Consider the following 24,026-nt stretch of genomic DNA (forward strand, 5'->3'; position numbering starts at 1 on the left):
CCCCTTGCAACTTGCTCTTTGCTACATCTATCAATGAAGGTTTCCTTCCTTAGCGCGATCACTTCAGTAAGAAGAGTAGGGGAGCTAGGGGCACTAATAGCACACCCGCCCTATACCACATTCCAGAAAGACTAAGTAATCCTAAGAGTCCACCCTAAATGGCTACCTAAAGTAGCCTCCTCATTTTATTTAAACCAACACATTTACTTACCTGTGTGTTTTTTTTTTTTTTTTTTTTTTTTTTTCCCCAAACCCCCACGCCAATGCCAGGGAGGCATCCCTTCACACTCTCAACGTCCATAGAGCTCTGGACTTCTACCTAGAAAGAACATTTAGAAAATTGTCATGTCTCCTTCTATCAGTCACTGAGCGATCGAAGGGTGAGGCCATCTCTAAACAAAGACTCTCTAAGTGGATTTCTGGCTGTATCCACCTGTGTTATCATCAGAGCAACATGCCAGCTCCAGCTGGGGTTCGTACCTGGTTGTTTCCACCAGAGCGCTATCCTCATCAGTAGCGTTTCTCAATAACGTACCCATCGTACGTTCTTTGAGATGGTTGTCCCTGTGGATGCTCCACTACCCTCCCTCCTCCCCTCTACTTCGGGGCTTCATGCTGACTCTCTGGGGTAGAGAAGGAACCGAGGGACGGTTGGCTGCACATGCTAAATAGCCGCACGGAGTGGCGCAGCCAACCAGGACACTGCTACCACAAATCGCCGATTACAAGCGCAGGGCGCCCAAGACACCTAAAGTGGAGCACCCACAGGGACAACTATCTCGAACCTCAGTTACTGCACAAGATGAGTAATCTTCTCTTCCTTTGTTGCAAGTTCCGTGCCATAACTCATTGCATCCAGCTTTTTATTCTTGGTCTGAGCCCTAGGTGCCAGAATGGCCCCTTAGGACCGTGGGCAGCTGGGCGTAAGAGAGAACAACTTGCAGCCCACTCTAAGTTATGTAGTTGCCTGCCTGATTCCCAGCTGGCCCCATGATTGGGGGTGGGGGTAAAGAGGGGGACAGGGGACATAAAAATGTCTCAGGCCATGCTTGTCCCATTCCTCCTGCCTGGTCCTGTGCCAATTAGAGCTCAGCAAGACACCAAAGAACTTCATCCCTGCTTTTTACCTCTCAAGACAGTAGTGTAACTGTACAGTGCTTGCAGTATAATTTCTCTGTGCTCCTATCAACCAAGACAACACATAGATTCAATAAGTGGTAACCAGCACCAGCTTCACCAGTTCCTTCCACAGCACCAGAATAATTATAAATGCATCCAGACCCAAAATAGCTGGACTCTCTTATTTTTGAGGTGTTTTTTTTTTAACACCAGACATGAAAGGAATAGTATAGTTACAGGAAGGCATAGAAAAGCAAATGATGGAAATAACACAGATAAATTAACAGTCCATTGTTGCTAGTTACTCAAACCAGTATTTGGGGTAATAAATCAGCTTGTTAACAAGTAGCAGGCAGACACAGACATAGGCTACATCTATACTACAAGTGCTTCAGTGGCACAAACATTGCGCTGCAGCTGTGCCGGTGTAGTGTTGATGCTATGGCGACAGAAGGGGTTTTCTGTCAATGTAGTTTAATTCATCCCCTTGAGAAGTGGCAGCTAGGTCAAAGGAAGAATTCTTCTATTAAAGTATCACGGTCAATATCAGGGCTTAGGTCAGCTTAACTACATCTCTTGGGGGTGTGAAATTTTCACACCCCTAAATGACATAGCTCAGTTAATCCAAGTTTTAGTTATAGAACAGGCCATTGTGAGCTTGGTATGGCATCATTGTACACACGTGGATATATAAGATGTTTGCTTGAATTGTCATTTTCTTTGAAAGCCAGATTCATTTTGCAGTGCTGGTTTGGGTTCAAGGTTGTGTATTGCTTCTTGATCTCTTGTATGCTGTGAGCATGTACAAAGGCCTACCGTTCCTTGAACTAGTCCTCGGACTGTCAGATTGAGGCTGTCATTTGTTCCGTGTTTCCCATTGCTTATGTTTCATCTATGCAGATCTCGAATGAAGGACTCCGTTTTCTGAACCAAAGTATGGTGATGCATTTCCTGTAGGGTAATTAATTTAAATATCTGTTTTTATTCTTGTTTTGCATTTGTACTTTTTAGTTATTTTCCTAAAGAAAGGTTGATTGGTTGGTAACCATTAAAACATGTAAAGTTTGCATTTAGCTGCAAATGTACACTAAATACAGAATTTCTTTTTGCAAACCAGGAGGATATACTGTATCTATACACTTAAGAAATTTGGCTTCACATACATTTATTCACTCTTAATTTTTACATTTTTTTTATGGAATAAAATGGTGAATAATGTATTTCTCTTGTACTCGATTATTATTTTACTCATGTTATGGGTCAAGCTGTATTTGGATAGAAAATGGAATTCAGTGAAAATAAACAAAATCAATGTTACAAAAATTATTTTTATTAAATAAAATATCTAAAATATGCTAGATACATATTTATCACGTTTTCATTACAACTAGTTGACTTATTAAACAAAGGAAATATTATCTGTAGTAAGTGAACTGAATTGATTGTTTTTGGTCATCATGTCCTTCCAGATTTCAGAACTAGTAGATCTCGTCATCACACCTCATCTTTATTTATAGAGTGGTAGAGTTAAACAAGCTCTCCTGCTTTTTCAACTCCCAATCAGTTTCTGAATGTTCAATGAGCTAGTCATTAAATTGAACTAATTGAATAAACTGAAATGAAGAATAATTTCACTCTAACTTTGCAGAAGAGGGTATTACTGTCAAAAGCTGGTTTAGCACTTCACCAGACTGTTTCCCAGTGCTTAGCTAGTGACTTCCCCCAGTTCAGTGGCTTGATTTACTTTAAATCTTTGTACTGCACAATATTCTTTATTTAAATTATTTTAATATTTACAGTAAGTTTAGGCCTTGATATAGATGTTGTAACTTCAAATGTAATTTGAAATAGGTTTCATTTTTAAAAGAAAAATATATTTAATTTAAAAAATCCAATTAAAATAAATGTTTTTATTTTTATTTTTAAATTGATATTCTAACTACACTGATTTCCAAGCAGCTGTTAAATTTTTGAATAATTGGGATTTTGAAATGCTTTAAAGGGAGTAGAGTGACGGGTATTTCCTAGAATCCAGTAGATTGGATTTTTATCAAACTGTGTATTGAAGGCATTTTGCAGGCTATTGGATATGTGTGGCCAGAAGTGTGTGTGTGTGTGTGACATACCACTGCAGCAAAAAGCAGGGATGCTTGGATTAATTCAGTTGTTGATAACTGGGCCGTAGAAGACAGATGGGATTTATTTGCCACTGGAATTTTCTCCAAGACTGTGGTATGCCTGTGCTGATGGGTGCTCAGCACTCATAGAAAAAAATTTGTGGGTGCTGAGCATCCATTGGCAGCCAGCTCCCTCTCCCCACCAACGCCTCCCGTTCACTGGCAGCCCCACCAAGTAACTCCTTCCCCTCCCTACCAGTGCCTCCCGCCTGCTGCGATCAGCTGTTCTGCGACATGTAGGAAGCCCTGGGGGGGAGGAACGGGGATGGGGCACGCTTGAGGGAGGAGGCAGAACTGGGTGGGAAGAGGCGGCGGGGGGACTTGGGAGAAGGGGTGGGCAAGGCTGGGGGTGGAGTGGGGGTGGGAAGAGGCAGGGCAGGGTGGGGGTTTGGGGGAAGGGGGTAGGTGTGGACAGGTCCTGGGGCAGAATGGGGAATTGAGCACCCCTGGGGCCCGGAGGAAGCCGGCAGCTATGAAGAGTCATTTTCACTGTGATTTTGGCATTCTAATCCTCTCTGTCTCTTACGCAGTGATTGGTCTGTTGCTGCATCTTGCAGGGCTGCAGATAGTTATGAAAATACAACCTCTCTAGTTTGTACAGTTGGGTCATTTGTTCAAATGGTTTTAGACCTGTAATCTCAAAGCATTTGTTCACGAGAATTGATATTTTCTGCTGCTATCTATTTGGGGTGTCCTGAGAGGCCAGATGTTGAGCCTGGGGTATCACACACATGTATTAGTCAGGAAAAAGAAGTTGTGATGCCAGTTCCTTTACCTGGACACATTGAAAGTGTTTTTTTTAGTGTCTTGAAAGGGCTAACTGTTGCATGCACAGACACACTTTGTGGGTGGTGTTGCAAATCCATTTGAGTCAATATTTTATTTGCCCTGATAAAGACTATAAACCCTAATGCTTCAGGGCGAAAGTCAACCACTAAATGATGGGGGTTAGGAAGAAATTTGGTCTAAGAAGTTTTTTCCATAATTGTCCACTATGAAGCTTCTTGCATCTTGCTTGCAAGGCCCTGGTGCTGGCCCTTGACAAGCTACTGGACTAGGTGGACCAGTAATCCAATCTGGTATGGCAATTCCTATGTTTCCTAAGGTGATTCCTGTACAGTTACCAGGGACACTTCTCAGTTAGTCTTAATTTGTGTAATACATACCTCATGTCTTCCTATGAATTGTTTTATGCAGTGTTGTGGTAGCTGTGTTGGTTCCAGGGTATTAGAGAGACAAGCTGGGTGAGGCAATATCTTTTATTGGACCAGCTCTCACCAACAGGAGCTGCTCCAATAAAATATTACCTCATCCACCCTGACTAAATTGTTTGTCAACCAGAAGTTGTCATTATTTGGTGTAAAATCTAGGATTTGCTTGTATGGAAAGGCGCACAGATACCATGGGGATGGGGGTTATATTTATGTACTTACAATGATTTGAGAGAAAAGAAGGGGGAATCTTACAGTCTAAGCTTTACAATATTTCTGCTGGAGGAACAAGAACTATTTCAGACCATACTTTGTGACGAAGAAGCAAGTGTAGGCTTTGATTTTGGGATGATGATTTCTCCAGGCATCTGTTAATCCAAGCACCTTCATTGAGTCATTGAATCTTTCAGAGGCCTTATCTTGTGAAAGAGTGTGAAATGACTGGCCTGTAGTAGAATTTTGTGCATCATTTAAATCTCCTTATGTATGAGTTGTGACACAAATTAGGTATTGCCTTTACAATATTGAAGGATCTGCATTTGAGGTATAAATATTTAGTAGTGAGACTTTTCTTTTGATTTCCCCTGATAGTATTCTGCTATCTGAATTGTTCGTTTAAGTTATGGGTAGTTCAAGGGATGCGCTTTTGTTAATGAGAATTACACTGCCTGCTTTTAATTATTAGATTTTGAATGCAAAGAGTTGGAAACCTGATGTGTCCAATACCCCTTTGAGTTTTTAATGGTCTTGAGTGATCAAATATTTCTTACAATTCCCAACAGACACACATTTCCCCGTATGGATAGACTGAATCTTTACATATATTAAGATGGGTTTGTGAGCGAGCTATTCCTTCTTTCACTCTCTTGTCCTTCTAAAGGGGAGCTGAAGATGAGAAAAGAGTAACAGCCAAAGTAAAGCACTTTATCCTGTCCTTTCTCTTCTGCAGGTCTTTGGCACTACTTGCTTGTAATGGGTGGAGGTGGTATTAAAGAGTTTTGGAGCTGTCACTCTTACCCTGTTGTATTATTGTTGTAATAGTATACATGAGCCGTGAGACATTGCGTCGTCTTCCTCCTCCTCCTTAGAAAGAACTCTTTGGAAAGACTTTTCTACTGTAGGTCTCCTTTAAGGACAAATCATCAGTTTCTAACACAACCCTATAACAGAGATAGTTCTTGAGGACTTCTTTTCTTAGCCCTGAACCTCTACAGCAATTGCTCTTTGGGGCCATCTAGCTCCAAATTTTTGCTTGCATTCTTACAGTGGTAGGTCTAATGGCTTTGGGTCAGGCTCTCCAACCTGAAGCAGCATTTTTTGTCATTTCAGGCGCCAGCTTCCTTTTAACAACCTTTACCATGATGAAGCCAAGTTGGCCTAGTGAAATTCTTTATAGAGAGGTTCTAACAAGTAATACTGATCTACCCAGAAAACCTTCTGGCACCCTTTCCGAGGATTACAATGTACAATACTAAGACACTTGTAAACACTATTGGCATCACATTCCTTGATTATATACAGAGGAAAGTAGTCCCTTTTTGTTACCAACAGCTAATTTTTATCACATCACCTCTGGATGTAGAAAACAGGAAGCCAGGAAGTGTAAGGAAACTCATTATTAATATAGCAACAGTCTATCTAATCTATCTATCATTGTGTGTAACCCATGAGTGAATTTGAATATGTGGAAAATCTATAAACTAGTTCAGGATTCCCAGGAAAGAAATTTTAATGTTAGTACAAAATGTATTAAACTGAAACACTGTATAGAACATAGCTGTGAGGTCATCTTTATGGTCTCTGTGTGTGTATGATGGTGTTTATGCCATATGTACAGATTAGACCTGTTAGATAAACACCACATGTTTACAAAATAATCATAGAATCAATTCCTTTATTTCTGTAATCCTGGAGTGAACTGCATTTATTTTCACCTTTGATTACCTCATCTGCACTTTGCCCACTAATCCATCTCTGCCAGGATTACATTTTCACACACTTTGACTATCTTGCAAACAGCTGTCATTTTTAAAAAAATGTTTTGTTCGGGTAAAAACAGACCTTGAAAAAGACCAATAATCAGTCCTGAATCAATGGCAAATTTAAATTCCAATCTCTCCCTGCCCAACATACACTTGTTTTATTTTACTACAAAGACACAGCTTTCCAAATGAGATATAGGGCTGGTCTACTCTACGGGGTTAAGTCAACCTAAGTGACACAACTCCAGCTACGTGAATAATGTAGCTGGTATCATCGTACCTTAGGTCGACTTATTGCGGTGTCTACATGCACTGTGTCAATAGGAGAAACTCTCCCGTTGACTTACCTTATGCTTCTCGTTCCGGTGGAGTACCGGAGACGACAGAAGAGTGATCGGTGGTTGATTTAGCGGGTCTTCACTAGACCCGCTAAATCAACCCCTCCCCTGCAGTGGATTGACCGCTGCAGCGTCAATCCACTGGTAAGTGGAGACAAGCCCATAGCAGCATTTCTAGGCCTGGCAGCTCATGAGATATTGTACCTCACAACTGCAACATCTTTTATAAATAAAAAAAATATTTTAGATACATTTTAGCAGAACTAATTTCTCTTTTTCTACCTCTACATTTGAATTCACAGGGCCAGATTCTAGTCTATGCTTATGTAACTCATGGTCTTCAGTGGAGTTACTCTTGATTTTATACTGGTATCCTGTCAGAATCAGGCCCATTGTATTTAAGACTGAGGGATTAAAAAGTAGTAATAACTATTATATAACAGTTTAAAACTTTTTCATAGGAGCATTTCTGTGAAATACGTGGCATAAACAAAACACACTTAGCACATTGTGGTAAAAGAATTTTATTGGTGCTTTTTTTGCACTGACCTACATAAGTCTTTCATGGTATCACCAGTCCTGACTAATGATGGTCATTCCATACATGTGCCAGTAAAACATGTACAATTGCCACATAGTTTTGTATTCTGTATCTAAATCACACCATTGAAAACAAGGGAATAGTTACAATTAGCCGTCTATTAAGAATAAAAAGTCTTGATAGTGCATATGAATAAAGAAAGCCCTTGAAGAATCGAGGTCACTTGCCAAATTGTTCCTTTCAAACAAAGATTACATGGACATCATCTTCCACGTTACATCCAGGTGCAAAGACAATCTACACACTGCAACACCAAACTCTCTCTTTAACTAATCATTCTTGACTATACATGGAAGTACAGCGTGACTGACAGTTCTAGTTTAATAAAGGAAATAAAATCTGAACAGCCATCCTCACTGATTTTTTTGTGTAGTTTTGATTTTGGAATTAGTACAGTATGTTTTGAATGGATGTGTAGAAAGTTTGCTTAACACTGTGAGGTAAGTTTTATTTCCTGTTTACTGCTCTTCCACTTTTTTCCTCCTCCTTGTTTTTGTGTGTAGTAATCTAATCTCGGCTTGTATAATGCAGGGAGATTTAAATTCAGTGAAATACTCCACATTTTCCAAAGCATTAGAATCGGAAAACCATTCAGGCTATGATCATATGAACCACTGTGTGAACCACTTTAACTTTATCAGACTGCTGCAAACTCTGTGTAAGTGCTTTATTTTGAAAGAAATCAGAGGCTGACTTGTTTACTTTTGTGTGGATATAGTGCTGAGTGATTGACCAAGCACTATGTGCAAAACTGTAGTGTCCCATATTAAAACTTACTAAAACTGTGAAGTGCTTTAGTAAGCCCAGCATTAGCCCAAAGCCCCAAAACCTTACATTTTTTTCCAAATCTATTTTGCCCAAATTAAAGGAACTCACTGCTATGCTATAAAGCAATTTGTATGATACATTTATATTTAAAAACCTCCTGGTACAAATTTAAAATCCTTTTGTATTTTCCATTGAAAAAATATAATATGCATCTATTTTAACATTCATAAAAACCCAAACTTCAGGTAAACTTAAGATAAATTCTTATAATAGAAAAACCCTTAAAACCTAATCCAAGACACATTAATTTTATGAGTAAAGGTAAGAAACTTCAAATCCTACATCTGATTGAGAAAGGAACATCTTAAAGCTCCAGAAAAGTGACAAAGTTTTCACTAGAAACTCTCTAATTTTTTACTAAAAGTGTGCTACCAAACAAATAATATTGAACTAACCTTGAGGGTTAGGGGCCTTTTTTCACCAGACAGACCTTTCTTCAAGACAGACAGAAATACATTTAGTTCCCCACTGCCACCATCAAAGCAGGATGGTTTTAAAATATCAAGACATTATGTATAATTTTAAAATAAGTCCTCCTTGGGTCTTTTATAATTGATTTTACAAAAGATTACTTTTCCACAGATGGCAAATTAAGACTAGTATATTTTTATTTTGTTCTTAAGACCAGCGGTGCACCTTTGACAGGGGAGGATACTCCAGTGGTAATTAGCTTCAGATTTTCACGTAAAAAGTTGCGCTGTCGAACTGTGGCTGACCTCATGTAACCACTAGTAGAAACTACTTTTGCTGACGCAGTCGGTGGTGTGGTCTGTGGAGGCAGCCCATTGATCTCATATGTCCATTGCATTGATGCTGTCTGAAAACAAAGAGGAGAAATTGGATATAAAGCAGTCATGGCCTAATCTTGAAATATATAATAGCTATTTAACACAATGCTTTTAATTAGAAAGCCATTTGTTGTTCTCCATGTAGGGTCCCTGAAAGTCACAAAACCAGAACTGCACCCACAGAGAAAAATATTATCATGTAAAACTAGGAAGAGCATTTTATTTTATGAGCTAAGGGTAGTGCACTTAAAAAAAGAGACACAGCCCAGCCCTCTAAGTGATCTACACGTTCCTTTTTATAGTGAATAACAGTCATGTATGTTGTTTTGAAAGAGTTATTTCACAGCATGCTGTGAATGAAAGGACTGAATGGGTTGCTAGGTTTATTTATACGCTAGAATTTATTTGTGGCTCTTGTAATAAATGGTATTCTAAGTTTTGGTGACTAGTTGGGTCAAGATAAGTAATACAGTGAGTCCTACTTTTCTAGTTATGTTATGGAAAGTGGAACTATGGACTCATATTGTAAACTCTAGTTTAGGAATCTTAAATGAATTTAACATGACATTCTTTACCTCTTTTATGTATATTTCTATGTATGCAGCAGTGACCCAGCCAGGCATCATCTAGTTGTGTAGTACACCTCTATCTTGATATAATGCTGTCCTTGGGAGCCAAAAAATCTTACTGCTTTATAGGTGAAACCGCGTTATATTGAACTTGCTTTGATCCACCAGAGTGCGCAGCCCTGCCCCCCCAGAGCACTGCTTTACCGCGTTATATCAGAATTCGTGTTATATCGAGGTAGAGGTGTATATATTTCTGTGTCCAATCGGCAGTCATCTCCTGTATTGCTTGTGTTTATTAAAGCAGAATGGTTCTTGCTGTCATCCCGTATATGTATGCTCAAACAGCATTGATCATGTAGTTAATTGCCTCTTATAGGCATTGATCATGTAGTTAGTTAATTCTTATGTGCATGTCAAAGCTTCAGTGCTCTCTTATCTCCTCTACCTATCTGTGATTGTCAACGCAGAATGATGATTGCAGTCATTTCCTGTATGTATGTGTCTGGCTAGGTGGGATCTTGCAGTCATTTCTTCAATATCTTTGCCTAAACTGCCTTAATTTTTAGAGGCATTTCCTCCCTCTGAGTCATTTTAGTACTATCCTTCCTGTCATTGTGTGTGTGTGTGTGTGTGTGTGTGTGTGTGTGTGTGTGTGTGTGCGCGCGCGCAGTAAGCATCTTTCAATTATTTCGTCTGCAACTAATTGTCAATTCATTGATCTGTAGGTTTCTGTTGCCTTTTGCCCTTAAACTCAGGCCTGGATTACTACAAAATGTCTTAATTGTGAGGTCTTCCAATGGGGTTGGAATAGCGTGACCAGGCTAAAAGAATGGCCTGGTGCAGAGCCTGGTGTAGATGATAGTCCCTCTTTCTCTCTGCTTTGTGATCTATGGCTGCAGTAACGCCTACATAGCTGCTTTGGGGGAAGGGGAAGAGGGGGGCAGTAACCACGGATTGTAACATGTCTCCCTCTCCCCTACACCCCAAAAAAGAGAAAACAAGATGATATAGAATCCTCTCCTCTCTCCCACTTCCAGGTACAAGGGTTTTATTACTAAAGGTAATTAACATGTATATAGTACTTTTATGCATTTACTGTGCTGAACAAGCATTAAATGATCTTCACCACACCATTTAGATGTTATAAATAGGCTTGGAAGGATTAGATATTTATCTGTAAATGTTGATTTCACCCAACAAACACGAACCAATGAAAACAGAAATTTCCATTGATAACAAACGAAATTTACAGAATGGCAAAGTAACAAAAATGCTGCTTGAGAACTTACTAATCTTTGATTTAAGGATAACGTGGGGGAGGTAATATATTTGATCTTTTGATTTAAGAATATTTATTTTGTATATTTAGATGTGATGCTGGCAATTTGTGTTTTAAAGTTTTAACTTTTTTTTTAAATCTGTCTGCGGTCATTAAATAATTGTCTGACACCTCCCATAATTTCCCTCAACTGTACACATTTAAATCAAACAAAAAAAATGCGTAAAACTTGTAATTTCATGCAACTGTGAACACTAAAAATAGGAGGGGAAATCTTAAAAATATCTATCACCCACTGAAAGTATTAAAATAAAAATTGAATTCTGTCAACATAATTATAAATCGTATTATCCCACAGTTGCAGATGGGAAACCTGAGAACTGGGTGGATTGCATTCCCTAAGGAACTCAGATCAGTGTCGGAATCAGACTTAGGCCTGGTCTACACTAGGCTTTTATGTCGAATTTAGCGCCGTTATATCGAATTAACCCTGCACCCGTCCACACCAGGAAGCCATTTAGTTCGACATAGAGCTCTCTTTAAATCGATTTCTGTAATCCTCCCCAACGAGAGGAGTAGCGCTAAATTCGAAATGGCCATATCGAATTAGGCTAGGTGTGGATGGATATCGATGCTAATAGCTCCGGGAGCTATCCCACAGTGCACCACTCTGTTGACGCTCTGGACAGCAGTCTGAGCTCGGATGCTCTGACCAGCCACACCCCGGGAAAATTTGAATTCCTTTTCCTGTCTGGGCAGTTTGAAGCGCAGTTTCTGTTTGGACACCGTGGCGAGCTCAGCAGCAGTGGCAGCAGTGGCAACGATGCAGAGCTCTCCAGCAGAGATGGCCGTGCAATCCAATAGAAAGAGGGCCCCAGCATGGACGGATCGGGAAGTCTTGGATCTCATCGCTGTGTGGGGAGATGAGTCCGTGCTTTCCGAGCTGCGCTCCAAAAGACGGAATGCAAAGACCTATGAGAAGATCTCTAAAGCCATGGCAGAGAGAGGCTACAGCCGGGATGCAACGCAGTGCCGCGTGAAAATCAAGGAGCTGAGACAAGGCTACCAGAAGACCAAAGAGGCAAACGGACGCTCTGGATCCCAGCCCCACACATCCCATTTCTACGAGGCACTGCATTCCATCCTAGGTGCGGCCGCCACCACTACCCCACCCCTGACCGTGGACTCTGAGGATGGGATATTGTCCGCGGCCGGTTCTTCCGACATGTTAGCGGACGGGGAAGATGAAGAAGGAGATGAGGAGGACGAGGCAGTCGACAGCGCTGGCACCGCTGATTTCCCCGACAGCCAGGAGCTCTTCATCACCCTGACAGAGATCCCCTACCAACCGTCCCCCGCCGTTACCCCAGACACAGATTCAGGGGAAGGATCAAGCAGTAAGTGTTTTAAATATCTAAACATTTATTTACAACATAACTGGCATATTTAAAATATTAACAGTAGCTAAAGTGCTTTAAAACATGTAAACATTTATTTACAACAAAACAGGAAGATTTAAAATATTAACAGTGGGTAAAGTGCTTCAAAACATGTAAACAGGAAAGTCAAACAAAAGGGGAATCTGTGCAAAGTGTATCATGATTACTCTGTCTTTGGGCGCCTCAATATGTAGTCCGAACCATTTTCAAAAAATTTCACAATGTCCGCTTCATGATTATAGTGCCCAAAACCCTGCAGTCACTTGTCCCTCCAAGGGCACCTAAGCCAAGAACTGGTCAATGTAACCGGGGATAGAGGCGAGATCCTCCGGGGAGAACTCCTCATACGCCTCCTGCAGGTGTTTTTCCAGCCTCATGAGCAGGTTCCTGGGCAGGGAGAGCTTATTAGGCCCCCCGTGGTAGGACACGTTTCCCTGCCACAACGCCAGCAGGTACTCCGGGATCATGGCCTTGCAGAGCATTGCAGCAAATGGACCCGGTTTCTGCAGGCTGTCCCGGAGCATCTTCTCCTTCTGGCTCTCCGAGACCTTCAGGAGGGTGATGTCTAGCATGACTCCCTGCTGTGAATTAGGTAGGGGAAAGTTAGTATTGGGACTGCTTGCCCGTCCCTTTACAGAACTGCAACCGCCGGTTTACAGCCACGCGGTTTACAGCCGCGAGGGGGTGGGACAGGGCCAGAGTTCATGCTTGCAGGATTGCTGCCAGCAGAGACTCGCATTGCTTTCTATGTGAAAGGAGGCCAGTGCCACTCTTAAAGTTTTAAGCGGCCACAAGTCTACGGCTTACCATGTTTGCCAGCTAGACAAAGTCCGGTGTCCAGCCCTGCTCCTCAGCTCGCCACAGCAAGACCGCAGGCACTGTAGGCGAGGGCCGAAAATTCGACCTTGTCCTCAGTGCGCGTGTGATAGGTGCTCTGCATGGTCTTGTTCACAGAGAAAGACTATGTTCTCTGTTCACAGATACATTGCTCTGTCTCAGGAATTCACTCCCTTTTTCCAATTCCCACAGCCACATCTGCCCAGAGGCTAGCGCACATTAGGAGGAGGAAGAAGAGGACACGGGAAGACATGTTTGCTGAACTAATGGCATGCTCCCGAGCACAGGCAGCCCAGCAGACACAGTGGAGGGAGAACTTGTCCCAAATGCACCGGGCAAACATTGAACGGGAGAAGAGGTGGCGACAGGAGGACAGGCAGGCTACTCAAACGCTGCTTGGACTAATGAGGGAGCAAACGGACACGCTCCGCCGCCTTGTGGATGTTCTGCAGGACCGGAGGCAGGAGGAGAGAGCCCCGCTGCAGTCTCTCTGTAACTGCCCTGCCCCGCCACCAAGTCCCATACCCCCCTCACCCAAAGTCCAAACACGGAGGGGTGGAAGGGGCCGTGAAAAATTTCACTCCACCCCTGCGGACTGCTCTACCACTAGAAGGCTCTCATTCCCCAAAATTTGAAAAGTCCTTTCCTACCCGCCTCACACAAGACCCCGTCCAAGTTTCACGCCCCCGTTCCATGTGCGGTTGTTAATAAAGAATACGTTTCTGTTCATTTCTGTTTCCATCCTCTTCTTTTGGAGGGGAGTCTGTCTGAAGGGGGGGGAAGGGGCTTGGTCATTGGACAGGACAGTCACCTTTAGCAGGGGGCAGGTGCAGCAGCAGGGCACATATACAGTGCAGTGACTAGTTATCCTGGTCAGTCTGGGAGGTGGTTTTCATGTTTTGTGTGGTGGGGGGGGTGGTGTTGCTCTGTGACTTGGTGGCGGGGGAGGGCAGTTACAGATCTTATGCAGCGGTCCTTACCCTGGATCACAGAGCCGCGCAGCAGGGGATCTGTAACCCTCCTCCCCCTGCAAGACAGTCACATAGCCGACACATACACGCAGTCCCGGCCAGGAGGGCTGGCAGGCTCCGTTGAAACAACCAGTCCACCACCGCGGAGCCTGTCATTCCTGGAGTTTAGAAGCATCATTTGCATCACAACCCTAAACCCGCCCCCCGCCACAGTCTGCGTCCCAGGTTTAAAACATTCCCGCGAAAACAGTAAGAAAGACAACGGTGTCCATTAACAAAACAGAACAGATTTTATTTTTTGGGAAGGGGGTGAAGGGGGTATGTAATTGGAGAGGATAGTCGACGGCAACTGGGTAAAGAAACGGGGGCAAGTTCTGCTTCTGTGTCCACAAACTTAAAAGTCACTGGGTACCCTGCTCAGCCTTGAAACTGGCTTTCAAAGCCTCCCGGATGCACAGCGCGTCCCGCTGGGCTCTTCTAATCGCCCGGCTGTCTGGCTGGGCGTAATCAGCAGCCAGGCTATTTGCCTCAACCTCCCACCCCGCCATAAAGGTCTCCCCCTTGCTCTCACACAGATTGTGGAGCACACAGCAAGCTGCAATAACGATGGGGATATTGGTTTCGCTGAGATCACAGCGAGTGAGTAAGCTTCTCCATCTCCCCTTGAGATGGCCAAAAGCACACTCCACCACCATTCTGCACTTGCTCAGCCGGTAGTTGAACAGTTCTTTTTCTGTGTCCAGGGCGCCAGTATAGGGCTTCATGAGCCAGGGCATTAGCGGGTAGGCTGGGTCCCCGAGGATCACTGTAGGCATCTCCACATCCCCAACAGTTATCTTGTGGTCCGGGAAGTAAATACCTTCCTGCAGCCGTCTAAACAGACCAGAGTTCCTGAACACGCGAGCGTCATGAACCTTGCCCGGCCATCCGACGTAGATGTTTGTAAACCGTCCCCGATGGTCCACCAGTGCTTGCAGCACCATTGAAAAGTAGCCCTTTCTATTGATGTACTGGCTGGCCTGGTGGCCCGGTCCCAGGATAGGGATGTGAGTCCCATCTATAGCCCCACCGCAGTTTGGGAATCCCATCGCAGCGAAGCCATCTATGATGGCCTGCGTGTTTCCCAGGGTCACTACCTTTGACAGCAGTACCTTGACGATTGCCTTGGCTACTTGCATGACAACAACCCCCACGGTAGATTTGCCCACGCCAAAGTGGTTCGCGACTGACCGGTAGCTGTCCGGCGTTGCAAGCTTCCAGAGGGCTATGGCCACTCGCTTCTGGACAGTCAGGGCTGCTCGCATGCGGGTGTCCTTGCGCTTCAGGGCAGGGGACAGCAAGTCACAAAGTTCCAGGAAAGTCCCCTTCCGCATGCGAAAGTTTCGCAGCCACTGGGATTCGTTCCAGACCTGAAGCACTATGCGGTCCCACCAGTCCGTGCTTGTTTCCCGGGCCCAGAATCGCCGTTCAACAAAATCCACATGCCCCATTGCCACCGTGATGTCCTGGGCGCTGGGGCTCGTGGTTTCTGACAGCTCTGTGCTACTCTCCGACTTCAGGCCCTCATGGCGGTGCCGTAGCCTCCTCGCCTGATTTCTCTGCATCTGCCTCAGGGAAAGGTGTATGATAAGCTGCGAAGTGTTGAGAACGGCCACAACTGCAGCGATGGTCGCAGCGGGATCCATGATCGCAGTGCTGTAGCGTCCGCGCTGTCACTGATCAAAAAGTGCGCGAACTGATTTCCCGCTGGCGCTTTCAGGGAGGGAAGCAGGGCGGTAGTGACTGACGGATGACGACAGTTATCCGACAGTTACCCAAAAGCACCCTCGCCACATTTTTTTACCCAGAAGGCATTGGGGGCTCGACCCAGAATTCCAATGGGCAGCGGGGACTGCGGGAACTGTGGGATAGCTGCCCACAGTGCACTGCTTCCAATGTCGACGCTTTCCCTGGTAGTGTGGACTGACAAAGTCGAATTACTGTCCTTAGTGTAGACACACACGTTCGACTTTCTAATATCGATTGCACATATTCGATTTAACTAAAATCGAACTACTCTCGTAGTGTAGACATACCCTTAGAACTCAAGTGTTACTCCCAATTTTATGCTGATTCCACTAGACTATGCTGCTTGTAGGACAGCCTGCTTCATTAGCTGTGTAGCCTATTCAGTCTTCCTACTATGGGCATTGTTGGAGGACTTTTGACAGCTGTATAGTGTCTATGCTCCAGGATTGGGCATGCTTTTTCCTTAGATCTGAATGGGATTCCCCAGCCTCAATTTGACCCAAAATATAAAATAAATAAAACCCTCAGACCAAACATGGATCATCCAATACATATGGGATCAAACATTCCCAGAGTATGCAATGTTAATTTCTATAATTATTTAATGAATATGGCCTGGATAAAGCACTACAAAATAAACTAAAAGGAATAGTAGGTCTTCTCCATCTCTCATTTCCACTACAAGCATCCCATGTTTGCAACAATACACATGAAGACAATTAGAGGGATGTGAGAAGTGGGGCACACAAAAAAATATTTATCTGTTTCTAGTTTGTCATCAGTCTTATGGTTTGCTGTTCATAACAGATTTCAAATATCAATAATTTTTAGCTCTAGAGTCAATGCAATAATACTTCCCCATGACATTAACTGCCATCCTGCCACTGCTAAAGTATATATTAAATGTGACTTCCAATTATTTGCTTGTGTTCATATCACAGATAACTAGTGTGCACAAGTTCCAGGGCATTAGATTGTATGTTTTTTGGGGCAGGAGCTGTCATGTATAATGTGGTTGTACCGCTCAACCCAGTTGTGACTTCTAGATGCTACTACAATATAAAATATTTAATGTTAATGCTCCTTTTTATTAAACTAATCTCCAAAATTAAACAAGAAGCTTAACTGTGAATGTGTTTTATCTATGCTCAAAAACTTGTCACTCTCACCAACAGAAGTTGTTCCAAACAAAGATATTACCTCACCCACCTTGTCTCAGTGAGAGAGGAAGCAGCCTCTCTTGCTGAGTCTTTAATATCAGAACACCTTTCCATTTATAGGGATTTTTTTTTTTTTGAAAATGGTTGGCTTTAAAATTAGCACTCTTGACTTTACATGAGGTGTTAAATTAATTACCTATGCTAAACAGAATTACTCTGCAAAAGTCATGATATTTCTGAGATATACAAACACCAAAATAAAGCGTAAGATCATTAGATCTTTCAGCATGCATGTATAATATTTTTTTTAAAAAACCCTCATTACCATTCCACTAAAATCTGAATCAAAAACTAATTTTATATTGAGGGTTGTTATGTATAACAAACTGATTAGTTAATCCTTATCCTAAACCCTATTTAATACTATACATTGATGGATCTGCCTTCATTTTCTGAGAAGATAAATGCAGTCAAGAGCAGGTGCTGACAAAGCCAGCACCAGGTCCAAAGATAACTGTCATATTTAAACATAAATTTTCCGCTGTGGTTAGCTAATTGCCTTATTAACTCCAGCAGAAGGTGAAATGGTTTCTTTCTTCATTATGTCGGATTAACAATTTAGTTTGAAGAAAATGTAACCTCAGGATCATACTCATTGTGTGCATGATTCATTAAACACTTCAAGGCCGGAGAAAAGATCTGATAAGCTGGAGCAACTAAAATTTACACTGAGGTACAGAGTTGCTAAGAAATCATTCCTGCTCATAAAATCCATAGGTGATGTAATTTTACAATCTGTAGTATTCCTATATTGTTTTGGGCAGGTTCTATCAGCAATCAGTTTTATTACCCAGCAGTTTTTAAACATAAACTCTGTTGCCTTGTGTTTTTGATATTTGATCACTACATACGCATGTTTATGTTCATTTCTGCTGTATTTGTAATGAAGTATATCATCCATTGTGCTGCCTTTTCACCAGTGCTCTCTAGTAATGTGCATTGTTAACGAAATGGCAGTTACATAGCTATAGTAGATTTGAAGTCAATAAAATACCATTGAATCATGTTCCTTCTGAGTTTCCTCCTCTTATTTAAGATGGAAAGAAATTTATTATATGAAGAGAGATTTGGGATGGATCTACTGTAATGTACTGAGACTATTCTTTAAAGATTGTTGTAGTCCATCATGAATTAAAAAAATAATGATTTAGGATTAAGAATTATAAGATGACCAAAACCAATTCCTTTCTTAATGGACTCTCATGATGAACTGTCCCTTTAGTTGTAGCTAATTTATAATCTGCAACAATGTAGTTCACCTGGTATAAAACACCTGCTATTAACCAAGGACTGAAGTAAATATTTCTTACTGTGAAATGATGTGTTTAAAAAGGAGGCCCCCTTTCTTGGATGCAGAGTTTGCTAAAGGGGCAACTGCTATTATTTCTAAGACTGCAAATTATACAGTACAACTACCAACATCATTTGTTTAATATTGTACATCAAATAACCCACCATTTACTACAGTTTTACTCATTATGAATATTCTGATCATCATGACACCTGCAGATTGGCTCACACTGCCAAATTCAGATCCAAATCTGAATGGTTAAACACATTCAAACTCCGGATCCTTGGTCAGATTCATTTCAGTGAGAGAGACTTGAGCAGGGAATGTTTGGGGAGTGAGGTTCAGACCAAGCATTTTTTTTTATTGTCTCGATTTATCTTACAGCATTAAATGTATTTTTCATTAGTGAAGGAATATCTGAAATTTGGTAGGTTCTTCAACCAGGAAAATATGTAAAGGCATTGATGTTATGGTGGGAAAAGAGACACACTGCTTCTTTGACCTTGAAAGGTTTGCTCCGTATAATCCTACATCCCTTACTTGCACACGTAGTCCCATTGACTCATGTGTAAAAGTTACTGTGTCAGGTCCATATTTCCAAACACAGAAACTTGCACCTTTTCTCTTTACTTAGTGTTATGATGATCGGTTACAATAGGTACAACTGTATAGAGAATAGAATACTGACACTGAGAGTCACTAATGGAATTCTAAAGAAAGCACATTGATTAGACTAGGGTACTGTATTATAGATGCAAAGGAATGTGTTCCTGAAAAAAAATAATTGTCTAGTAATGAGAAGGATATCTTTTTAAAAAGCCTGTGGTCAATGCAATGTTTGTCTTGTCTGCTCCATATTATCTTTATTATTTTTGATTACATGGTTTGAAGCACTATGACATCTTACTACTTGCAGTTTTCACGGGACACCGTGCATATCCATATGTCAGTTTTGACTACAGCACCTATTGAAGTTTGGAACTGTTTACTGGAGTAGCTTAACTCTCTTGATTGGCTAAGTGTTTTTCTGTTATGATACACTAAGCCTTTTGTGGGGGTGGGATGGATGTTGATAGTGGGAACTCTTCAGGTAGCAATGAGGAGAAAGGTCAGCAGGAAAGGAGGAGTGGAGGAGAGATGTATCTTATTTTAAAAACACAAGAAAAACAAAGTATAGAATCACCGCACACAAGCCTAATGTCACTTTGCTCATATATTGCTGCCCTTTTCCCCAAATTTTTTCTTTGACTGCTAAAATTGTAAGTTTATCATGGCTGAGAACGTTTCTTGTGTTCTGTGAGGTTATTAGCAGACTTTGGATTTATTAAATAACAGTCGTATAAGTAGACTTATTCCATACTGTAGATCCATACCGCTACTAAGCTATCAAATAGAGAACAGATTTTTGAGAGCTTTGCAAATTTATAAGAGTTGAAAGATGGCACGTTTCTAATCAATGAACACTTATAGGATAATAAGTTGCTCCTGCCAAGAACAATTTGATGATGCAGCTTTCCTGTACTTTTCCCACAATTATTTTTAGACCTGTTCATAGAGTAGAAAGTAACTGGGCTTAAGTAAACTCTCACACGTGGGGATCCTGTAGTATAATGTCTACTTTGGATATTCATGCTGTGCTATGATGTGGGTCAAATGCAGCAAGTCAGAATCCAGCACTAGATTTCTGAAGATCTGTGACAGCACAAGCCACAAATCTGAGAACAGGAATAAGCTCAAACACACTTAGTACCTTGCAATACGACTCAATATCAGGTGCATTAAAAACTTGCTGTTTTCATTTTGATCTTACCAGGACCAAGGGCAAGTCAACATTTTCACCCAATATTGACATTACTGAAAGGTAAACTTCAAACGAACTGGATAAGTAGGACAAGCAGTTATAGCCTGAAATCAAGGCAGGAAAAGTTCAGTTTAGAAATTTGGAAGAATACTAATTACTTAACGGAAAAGATCAGCCAGGCAGCTGAAAGTGCTGCAAAGATGGCCACACTGCAATTTAAGTATTTCTCCCTCCCCTCAGATTCTGTGAAAAGCATGAGGAAAAGTGCCAGTTTTAAAAATAGGCAGACAATGGGAATGACAAATTTACAAATCCTATTAATGACGCCAATTTTCTTTTTATAAAAAGCTAACATCTGAACTCCATCACCTCCCCACAACTGCACATAACTTGTCATATTCTGCTTTTTTAATTTGAGAGTATATATGTGAGGTGGGGATGAGGACTTTTGAGGAGGAGGAGACTCTCATACACACACTGTAATATTTAAAATCTGGTGTTACTAGGAAGTACTGAAATTAGATTAATGAAAATGGATCAGATTCTGATCCTTACTGTGACATGGAGATTACTCTGATACAGGTAGAAACCTCTCAGTGCGGTAGAATTGGCAGAGTGACTCCATTAAAAGTCAGAGGAATTACTCTGGATTTACACCACTGCAAAGGAGAGCTGACTTTTGCCCTAAAAACGGAATTGTTATATCTATCTATCTATCTATCTATCTATCTCTCTCTACTGTATGTCCTTTACTGATGTACAATGCTGTGTGTGTATGAATTGCAGTTAAAAACTGTCACAAGCTACTAAACTGTGGTGGAAAATATGTCAGTACACGAAGAAAAGTATCTAAGTGTGGGAATGGGTACCTGCGCATACAAACATCCCAGCTATGCACAAAGGGAGGAAGAAAGGTCTTGGGATAAGCCACTGATCAAAATAGGCATTGATTTTGTTTTTATACTACTCTAAATTAATATGAATTCTGCTAAATTATAACTCACCAGTGTGGAAGGAAAAGCACTTAGGTACTGAGAACAATGCATATACATATGTTTTTGAGCAGCTAGCTAACATGAAACAGTGTCATTTTTCTCTTTCAAAATGCACGTCTGTGCACACAAGCTTATTAGAGCCCCACCTGGTCACCGTGACTTCCACGTTGCATCATCCATTTCCAGCATGGCATGACTAATGGCTTTGATGTGCTATCTTTCACAGGCTAAGCTAGTGATTATGCAGGAATAACAGTACAGAAGCCTGAATTCTTGAGAGCTTGATAACAGTAAATGCAATCTGGTTTACTCTGACATACATTTTATCATCCAAGGTTTATTTAGTTTGGCCTCTATTTTAGAATCTCTCTGATGTACTCATCCATGAATTCCAAAAAAAGCCTTTGGATCTCTAGCTAAGCTTGGCACAGAGCAGGGCGTTGCTGAGAGAGAAGAGAGCAAAAGTAGCGGTATGCCAGCTTTACACACCTCATGGCTGCCTTAACTTGTGCTAGGCAGCAACTGCCCTCCATGGGTATGTCTGCACTGCACACTAAGGCCAGGATCTGACTCAGGTTTAAGTCCAAGCCCCGCTTCTGTGCACACACAAATCAACCCGACTTGTGGCAGCAAGCACTCAGCACCTGGGTTTAAGGACCATGCTAGAGGGGATGGGTCAGAGCCCGAGTTGTGCTGTGAGTTGGGTCCATGCCCTGTCCAGCAATTGCAAACCCAGGTGTCCAATGCAGTTTGGTCCCTCAACCACGGGCTTGGGTCCTACAGACCTGGGTTTACAGTGTAATGTAGACATACCTCACAAAACCATTCTAGCAGCCAAGGACTGCCAGTGTACAAGGACGCTCCAGCCATGTGCCCACACGAGCTATGATTTCCCTACACTGAGAGCATCCGGTTGGTACAATGCGAAGATGGCTCTGCAGCTGACACAGAGCAGCCCCAGTGTGGCCAGAATCTGGCTCTGAACTGTTTAAACCTAACAAATAGAGGAACTGTCAAATTCTCTGACATTTCTGCTGATGCTCATGTAAAAAACCCCAATTCTCTTTGGTAAATTTCCATTAGGGCAGGTCCACCAAGGGTTCTTATAAGAACCATCTTGTTTATAAAAGCACCTAGATGTATGGAAGATTCACAGTGGAGCAATTATTTAAAATATTCTTTATGGATTATGTCAGTGTATTTCTCATTTCTAGCTGAATTTGCTTAAGAAGTTCTCATTCAGGGCTACTGAAGCAACCATGATTGGTTTCTTCACTGGGCATTTTGTTATCTCTGTCTTCTTCTTTTTTTCATTCTTTGATCTACAGAACTCTATAAAAGCCCATATTTTCCATATCAGTTTTACTGATTTTAAAAATTTCCTAGTCACTCTTAAAGCAATCCTCTAATATGAATTGTTTTAATATATTTTACTCCAAATAGCACTTCAGATTAACAATGTGGAAATGAAAGTTAGACTTTTTCAGTGCTTCAGCAAAGCAGTTAGTTTCTTGCTACAAGTAAATGAAACAAACAGCCAGTAGTTTTCTTTACATTTTTTGCATCCTTTAAAACTAAGGACCAGATTTGCACAAAAAGTCAATGACGTTTCATTATTTCAATATATTGTTGTTAATACAATGTACGTGCTAAACTCTAGTAAAGACAAGCCTGAATCTCTTACACTAATAACTTGCTCTGGATTGAGTTTCTCAGCAGGGCAGCTAAAACAACAAATTTGCGTGTACAAAGCGTGGCTTTAATGTCTTCAGCAAATGAGAAAAAGATGACTGTAGGATTTCTCTCTCTTCCCTCCAACCTTCCATTTCATTTTGCAATACAGTTGTAATGGCCACCATAAAATAAAGCATGAGCTTATACTGTCATCTCTGCTGCTTTACAGCCTAATTATCACAGCTCATTGAAGCGCACAAAAAATAGCAGTCTTGCTAGTAAACTATTTATAGAATTTAATAAAAAAAGTTAGTGTTAAGAGTCTGACTATACACCCACAAAAACAGGGGAATTTTACAGTGAAGATGCAGTAATCCTCCACTACAGTAGCATCAGAATAGAGGTGATACTGAAAAAGAATGAAAGTAGAAGGCATTTCCTCACTGTTTCTAAAAATAGTCCAAAACCACACCTAAAGTCAATATATCAGACTAGAAAAGAAAATCTATGCAAGAGAGGTTATGTAACTAGGTATAACACAAATTGTATTTCACTACACTCATAGCTATTTCCCCAAAGGGCCTGATTTGTGTATGCGTGCGGGCACTATGGGTCTGTCTAAATTGCACTTGGGAAGTGCACTGCAGCTAGTAGTGTAGCCATGGTGGGACAGGCTAGCTGCTGGAGTCCATACCCGCAGTCCTGAGAGAAACTGAACTGGAGACACTGGGGTGGCTAGCCTGTGTTACCGTTGCAAAATGGCTACTTTTAGCAAGCTAGCTTGCTCAAAGCTAGCTAGGGTATGTCTACACATGCTGCCGTCGCACCTCCTGACTGCGGTATCAACATACCCCTTGCTGCTTAACCCTGTCCAGAGTACATCTAGGTAACACAGGTATGTACATCTAACACTGCAATTATGGTGGCTGGCCTTTTTCCAGCTGCCTCGGGCTCATGGGAATGCAGGCTGTTTAACTGCAGTTTAGACTTCTGGGCTGGGGCTGGAGCCTGGGCTCTAGGACCTTGCTTGCAGCCTAAGCCTGGAAGTCTACACTGCAGTTAAACAGTCCTGCAGCCTGAGCCCTGCAAGCCCGAGGCAGCTGGCATGTGCCAGCTGC

At 41.8% G+C, this 24,026-nt stretch overlaps 1 protein-coding gene across 1 annotated transcript in view; it reads right to left on the reverse strand.

Annotated features, from left to right (window-relative positions):
- Positions 1 to 290: 290 nt before the first annotated feature.
- Positions 291 to 24,026, reverse strand: part of LOC113406192 (cilia- and flagella-associated protein 47-like) — a 691,445-nt gene continuing 667,709 nt past the window's right edge. Inside the window, exons 61-62 of the mRNA XM_029910955.1 lie at positions 8,893 to 9,073; positions 291 to 319 (exon numbers count right to left, since the gene is read on the reverse strand). Coding sequence (XP_029766815.1) covers positions 291 to 319; positions 8,893 to 9,073 — 210 coding nt within the window. The remainder of the gene's footprint in view (positions 320 to 8,892; positions 9,074 to 24,026) is intronic.

The sequence above is a fragment of the Terrapene carolina genome, unplaced genomic scaffold, assembly GCF_002925995.2.
Source record: "Terrapene carolina triunguis isolate 2854851 unplaced genomic scaffold, T_m_triunguis-2.0 Scaffold23, whole genome shotgun sequence".
Lineage (NCBI taxonomy): Eukaryota > Metazoa > Chordata > Testudines > Emydidae > Terrapene > Terrapene triunguis.